This window comes from Primulina eburnea, chromosome 8 (genome assembly GCF_022965805.1).
Source record: "Primulina eburnea isolate SZY01 chromosome 8, ASM2296580v1, whole genome shotgun sequence".
NCBI classification, from domain to species: Eukaryota; Viridiplantae; Streptophyta; class Magnoliopsida; order Lamiales; family Gesneriaceae; genus Primulina; species Primulina eburnea.
Window position 1 is genome coordinate 8,707,142 of NC_133108.1, and position 7,089 is coordinate 8,714,230.

Genomic DNA, 7,089 nt, shown 5'->3' on the forward strand with positions numbered 1-7,089 from the left:
ATCTGGTTCTTTTTCAACTCTGGAACATGTTTGACATCTATTAAAATCTTCAAGATTCTGTCAAACATTTTGATCCTTGTTATGCCTTTACCAACAATTTTACAGGTCTTGTTGTCACCTAAAAGGACCTTGGCCCCATCCAAGGATTGATAGGTTGCAAATCAATCCTTACGGGGACATATGTGTTATGAGTAGCATGAATCGAGGATGATACTTGGGGCAAAAGATGTGATTTGAACAGATTTTATTTTTAGATAGTTGGGATCTATAGTTCGAGGCTACGGTGCCATCTACTAAAGACCAAATTTATACCAAAGTAGGTCAAAATTGGACAATAAGCTGTAACAACTGAATATTTTAGTATTTGACTTGTAGCAAACAAACGGCGATGATCCTGAAAACACCCAATGGTCTAAACCGGTTTGGTCGATACTGCCCCCACACCCAATCAATGGTCCAGATCATTTCATAAGGGGGGAATTTAAAAAAAAAAAAAAAAACCAAGGGCCAGAAAAATTCTGGCCCTTGAATCTGTCCCTGCAGGCAGTGCCTGCAGGGACAGGGTCGAATTTTCCGTCTAAACCTATCACTGTCAGCGGGGCTTCAGGCCAATGAATGAGGTTTTCCAATCGCCGAAAAGGGGGATTTTTACCGAGATTGAAAGCACAAATTTTCACCACCTTCCATGAACTCTCAATGGAGAGAAAAAAGATTATACCCAGCCCTTGGCATCTTCTCCATTCTGGGCTTTTTGTATCTTAACTTCAATGATCACCTCGAATTTGCGCTCCCAGTTTTAGTATGGAACCTGCCCAAGATGGGTTTTGTGAGAGTCAACTATACAAGATTTGTGCTCCTCGAGCAGGAGACTCCAGGATCACCAGCGGCAGAAAAAGATTTGTATGTGAATGGGTGGAATTCCTATTGGTTTCTTGAGGAAAGCGCGGGCGGACAATCGAGATACAGGGTATCTGAGATGCTCAAAAGAGGTGCTGACATGGGGTTGAGTGTCTGCAGAACTTGGGCTTTCAGTGACGGTGCTGGCCCCAATACTCTTCAGATTAAACCAGGTGTCTTCAATGAAAGGGTTTTCAAGGTTCTTAATTTTGCTTTTGAAGTTTTTGTGAGCTACTTGATTTGGGATTTTCCGAAGTTCAAAGTTAGCGTGCTTGTGAATTTTGTCCAATTGCATTGACTTGTTGTGTTTCAACGTTTCTTGATTGTATATCAGGCATTGGACTATGTAATAGTTGAAGCAAGGAGACATCGTATAAGATTGATCCTCAGTCTAGTAAATAATTTGAATAATTTTGGTGGAAAAGCACAGTACGTAAAATGGGCGGAAGAAGCTGGAACCAACGTTTCTGCGTTAAGAGATCCATTTTTCTCCGACAGAACCATAAAAGGATATTACAAGGCATATGTTAAGGTACACGAACCTTGATTTTGAGGACATTTGTTTTGATATTTGAACCCTTTTCACCATGTAACCATTTGGCAACTCTTGCAGGCTATTGTGACTAGAAAGAATTCCTACACAGGAGTAAAATATTCCGAGGAACCATCCATATTTGCCTGGGAACTCATGAATGAGCCTCGGTGTGAATCTGTTTCATGTTCTCCTGCTCTTCAGGTAAATGTAGTTGCGAAGCTTTTGTTCTAATTAGATGAACTAGAAATGTCAATGTTGTACACAAATTATTTATAACCCAATTATACAATCGCGGCTGAAATGTTTAATGGCATCATCAGGATTGGATTACAGAGATGGCTGCTTTTGTGAAAAGTATAGACCAAAAACATCTTGTAACTGTTGGACTTGAAGGGTTTTATGGTTCAAATTCAAGCCAGAATTATGTAATGAATCCCGGGGATTGGGCAGCGTCTCTTGGATCAGATTTTATACAAAATTCAGCTATAAAAAATATAGACTTTGCTTCGGTTCATGCTTACCCTCACAGCTGGTTAGTAATGCCCTCTACTTTGGGAGAAATAGTTCTGCAAAATTCTTCTGTTTCTCTTTCATTTGTCAGCCACCTTTATCTTTAAATTGAGCGTGACATAACATATTGCTTGTGAAATGGTAAAAGAAATACAGTCTTTTCACGTTGAAGGGTTGGACCTGTCGAGATATGCCTGTTGGGTAGTGGCAATGGGTCATTCTATACTACACGGAGGATCGGGAATAGTGCATTTTGATACTCCGGGTGTAGCAAAGACAAAACCAACGGCAATTGCCCCAACTATCATATTTGGTGATGTGGCATTTAGATTAATTTTACGACATAGAAAACTTGAGTTGCACTTCCTATTAGCTTGAATATCGGGCTCCCGAGATATTCCTGTTGGATAGTGGCAATTGCCCCTACTATCATGTATGGTATTTAATTTACTACTAATGCACCGACGCACGTTGTACAATATTTTTTATAATTCATTTAGTTTATATTTAAATGAGGATCAAAATGTAATCATAAAAAATAGTGAGAGACTACCCTGTAATTTTTATATATGAATTAAAAAAATAAGTAAAAAAAGGAAAGAAAAAAGACGACTTTGACACCAAAAGTTAGCTCAAACTTAATAATATAGTATAGATATAGAATATTTGAGTTACACCCATCCTGTTAGCTTGAATGTCCGACCTTTTAAGAGGTGCCTATTGGGTAGTGGCAACTGCCCCTTCTGTCGTGTTTGGTAATGTGGCATTTAGACTAATTTGAGATGTAGAATACGAGTTGCACACTTCCGATTACTTGAATTTTGGTACAACTTCATCACAAGCTCTATTTACATAAGCCGCAGGTGCATTTGTTAGTAGTGAATTGGTGAGCAGCAATTACTCTTCCTAGCTTATGTGGCTAGCTACATACCACAGCGATTGAAACATGATGTTTTGGTGGTTCACATTTACTATCTAACTTTTTGTTTGAAGCAATTTACTATCTAACCTATGTTTTGATATAATGGCAAAAGCTTGATCTATATTTTGTGCTCGTACCAAATTGATAGTCGACCAGTTCTCCTCCTTGTTGATTAATGCCCGTTATGTTGGTATGTTCCAGGATCCCGGAGGCAAACTTAGAAGCAGAATTAAAATACCTTTCAAAGTGGGCTGACGCTCATATAATTGATGGCCAAATGGTGCTGAAGAAGCCTGTTCTTTTCACAGAAGTGGGAGGATTACATGACAGAGATGTTATTCTGAAGACGGTTTACGACAAAATCTACGAGTCTGCAAAGAGAAGGGAAGCTGGTTCAGGAGTTCTAGTATGGCAGTTGTTGACCGAAGGAGTTGAAGAGTACAGCGACGAATTCTCATTCATAGCCTGGAAATATCCATCCACTTATAAATTAATCTTGGAGCAATCTTGCAGGCTGAAAAATATTCCTGAGGGATCAACAAACTGGACAATCCATCATAAAGATCCTTGTTTTAGCTAGATGTGTGTTTTCAAGTCATGGATTTTGCACCAGTTTTGTTGTCGGACTCAGGAGCCACAGGAGGTGAAGTTTACGACAGCAATTCGAGGGGTCGGAGTCCTTTATTTGTTGGGGCAATAGAAGGAAGTGTGTACTAAACCAAGAACAGATTTACAGGTCGAAGGTCATTCAGTCATTTCATTTCAGTTCAAGAAGACGGTAAAGGTGGTTGGTTGAATTGGAGTTGGAAGCAGGCCAAACCTCTCCATGAAACTTGGTTCTTTTCCAAACAAGTGAGTTTTTTGTTTCATTCTTTATTAGATTTGACCCTGCTGCATTGCGTATTCTTGAAACTAATGATACCAATTACAGTAACAATTGAATTAGGTCATTCCTCATTTTTAAATAAAAGATCTGTAGAAGATTATTGAATACTAATTATCGAAACATAATTCTTCAAAGTAAAAGTTATATTCATAAATATTCATGTCAAAGTTCGCGGCCCACGGGTAAAACGATAAAATTATTATAAGAAATAAAAGATAAAATAATGAAGTGTTTGCTATCTATAACAAAGGAAAAATCGAACTTTAATCATATAATTATTACCAAAAACAATTTTTTCCCAGAGAAAATTTAGTGAAACGAAAAGTTTAGTGGGAAAATTACGACATTTTGGTTGCAAATTTACAAAGTTCATTGTTGTATTAAAATTGAAACCAACGAATTAGAAACCCCGCAATTTCTCAGTCAGATTAGATGACAAAACAAAAATTCCAGAATTCATGCATGTACAAAAACCAGACACTGAGAGATGTACCTAACCTTGACGACCAAAATTCTTGGAGAGAGACAGAAATTTACAAGAAGATGACATTTTTACGCCGAAACAGAGCAGCTACCTTTACACTGTAACAAACACTTCTTGCAGTCATCCAGCCGTGGATACCCACTATCGCAATCACATTTCTCAATGCACTTGGAACGCGACACGCCTCCCCACAGGCACCGGGCCATGCACTGCGACACAGGAACGCATCGGGGGCAGCCGTACTTCATCTGGTTCGCGATACATTTCTTGCAGTCGCCGCCATTAGAGGAACATGAACCAAGACAAGGACAAGCCATTCCCCACACTATCAGCATTGTTGCAAGCAGAATCGTCGTTTTTGACACCTTGCTTTTCTCTCCCATTTCCGCAAATTGGAGGTGTCTCACTCTGTGTCTGTTCTCTCATGTATGAATATGAAACAACGTTTCTTGTCTTCACATTACGCTGCAGGCTTTTTGGAGTAGACTGTTTTTTGTGGACATTCAATGACTTCTCCAGGTTTGAAATTCGAGCAGTGTCTTGAATAGCTCAACATTAATGTTTCCTTGGATCGAAGGGAGTTTATTATGTGGAATTTATATTTTTCTAATTATATATCGGTTGGTGGTGTTGCATCTATTATCCTTGTCCTGTGGTATTTCTCACTAAATTGATTATATGTTTAATTCATCTCAAATCAAAAATTAAATGCAAAAACTCGTGTAAGACGGTCTCACGGGTCATATTTTGTGAGACAGATCTCTTATTTGAGTTATCCATGAAAAAGTATTACTTTTTATGCTAAGATTATTACTTTTTATTGTAAATATCGAGAGGGTCGACTCGTCTCACACCGTCTCAAAAAAAAACCTACTCAAAATTAAATTGAATAGCTGGATCGAGGTATTTGATGTTATAAATTTTATATTAATTTGACCGATTGGATAAATTTTATAATAGATTTGAATACATATAATATAAATTTAAAATAACGGTAAAGAGATTTAACATACAAAGAATCCATAATTTTCCAAATAAATACAATTAATATATGTATTTATATTAAAGTATCATAATTTCATTTCAACTCATTGAAATCAAATATAAAATGATATAAATATTTGATAAATATCTGGAATTTATGTGATCACAAAAATGGACAGGATAGTTCACTTGGGCTAACAAGCCGACCAGTCTTCAGAAACTCCACGAACGCAAGAGACTCGGTGCATCCCTTGATCTCCGCCCTACACCTCAGGAACGGCGGAAAAAACAGCCAGAAACTAGTGTAAATCACATACGCCACCGCTAATGGCCCGGAAACAATTTCAGGCACTGTGAATTTCCCATTCACCCTTTTCTTGATCCCAATTTCCACAGACAGAGACACCCCATGTAACAGAAAAAAGCATGTAACTTCTCCAGTGGGCTTCAATCGGCCAATGTTATAGAAGACCAGCTCATGCATCAGGCCGGAAGCCAAAAAAGTAGCCAAAACAGCTGGAATCGGAGCCCATTTTCTTGCCACGAAACGGGCCGAAATAGACCTGACGGGCTGGTAAACAGTTGGATGTAAAATGTTGGGAACCATCAAATTCCATCTTCTTCCCCAGAAATCTTGCAGTGAAGTGGACAGATAAGGCTCATCGAATGGTGGCTCGAGCTCGACTCGGAGTAGTGCGTTAGCCGCGGAAGAGACAAGGGCTAGTATCATCTCCAGCATGAAGTAAATATGAAGACAATAGCAAAGCAAAACGATCTTCGGATGCAGAATTTTCTTGAAATAATAAACTCGTACAAGAATAGCTAACATCAACATTTTGACAACATAACTACGAATCGACTTGTCCCTTTTCTTGGCTGACGCAGGAAGATTTACAGAATCCTGAACTTTGAATTTGATTGGAAAACAAGCCAAGGGAATGAAACGAGATAACGGGAGTGGAGGATTTGATGAAAGGGGGCCTTTGTTGAAGGCCAAAAGCATAATTTTGAAATTAGAAAGCCATGATATGAAAAAAGAAGTGGTGCCACCTAAATGGATAGATGTGAGATTGAGAGGGAGACACAAAAACAAGCAACTTACTGGAAGAATAGCGAGGAGCCTAGCTTTAGTCACGGTGGGGAAGATTTTGCTGACTTCGTAGCAATAGCACAAGGATACCACAACCGTAAGCCAGACAAGAATCAGGTTGTTGATCTCACCTTCCATTGATGCAGCTTAATTTTCATGGAGAGGAATCATAGCTAGGCCATATATATATATTGGATATATATCAATCTTCAAAAGGGATTTCTTTTTTTCCCTTTTGAAGTTTGACTTTCCTTTTTGCCATTGGATTTTTAATGGACAGGCTGAGTGGTGACCCGTCTCGGTTGCATCAATAATTTTTTTGCCCTTTTAAGTCAAGCGGAATAAGCCTTCACGTGGAATATAACATTGCTTAAAATATATAAATATGATGGTCAAAAGTGCTACACTTTCATTCGTATTTTATGCGTCCGTACATGGCCAAGAAATCAAAAATATCTATTTTATATATATATATATATATATTATATATATATATATATATATATATATATATATATGTGTGTGTGTGTGTGTGATTTTATATGTGAATTTCTTATTTCTTTATTAATTACATGCTTTACATTAATTTCTTACTTTTAAATGGTTTTTTTCCTCATTATTCATATTTTAAATATGTGCGATTATTACTATAATTTTTTATGTCTACACACATTTTTGGAGTGTGTCTCTCAAAAGAGTTGGAATATTCAACCCAAGAATCTAGAACATGAAGGCCATCAGTTGATACAAGATTTTTTCTGATAAGATATCATCAAATCTC

At 37.7% G+C, this 7,089-nt stretch overlaps 3 protein-coding genes across 4 annotated transcripts; 1 reads left to right on the plus strand and 2 right to left on the minus strand.

Moving 5' to 3' along the window:
• Positions 1–558: 558 nt before the first annotated feature.
• LOC140838833 (mannan endo-1,4-beta-mannosidase 6-like) lies at positions 559–4,554 on the plus strand. Of its 2 annotated transcripts, XR_012119662.1 has the most exons (6): positions 559–1,096; positions 1,232–1,429; positions 1,511–1,633; positions 1,753–1,964; positions 3,066–3,716; positions 4,355–4,554. XR_012119662.1 is itself a non-coding variant. In XM_073205429.1 (5 exons), exons 1-5 carry the CDS (start codon positions 686–688, stop codon positions 3,442–3,444), a joined length of 1,323 nt encoding a protein of 440 aa, XP_073061530.1. In that variant the 5' UTR covers positions 559–685; the 3' UTR covers positions 3,445–3,814. The 2 variants fall into 2 exon arrangements, 1 of the variants encoding a protein (XP_073061530.1); XM_073205429.1 differs by lacking the exon at positions 4,355–4,554 and having other exon boundaries at positions 3,066–3,814.
• Positions 4,046–4,810, minus strand: LOC140838834 (uncharacterized). The gene has a single exon (XM_073205431.1). It carries the CDS (start codon positions 4,615–4,617, stop codon positions 4,303–4,305), a length of 315 nt encoding a protein of 104 aa, XP_073061532.1. The 5' UTR covers positions 4,618–4,810; the 3' UTR covers positions 4,046–4,302.
• A 515-nt stretch (positions 4,811–5,325) lies between these two features.
• On the minus strand, positions 5,326–6,612 carry LOC140837776 (probable long-chain-alcohol O-fatty-acyltransferase 5). The gene has a single exon (XM_073203889.1). It carries the CDS (start codon positions 6,444–6,446, stop codon positions 5,382–5,384), a length of 1,065 nt encoding a protein of 354 aa, XP_073059990.1. The 5' UTR covers positions 6,447–6,612; the 3' UTR covers positions 5,326–5,381.
• Positions 6,613–7,089: the final 477 nt, after the last annotated feature.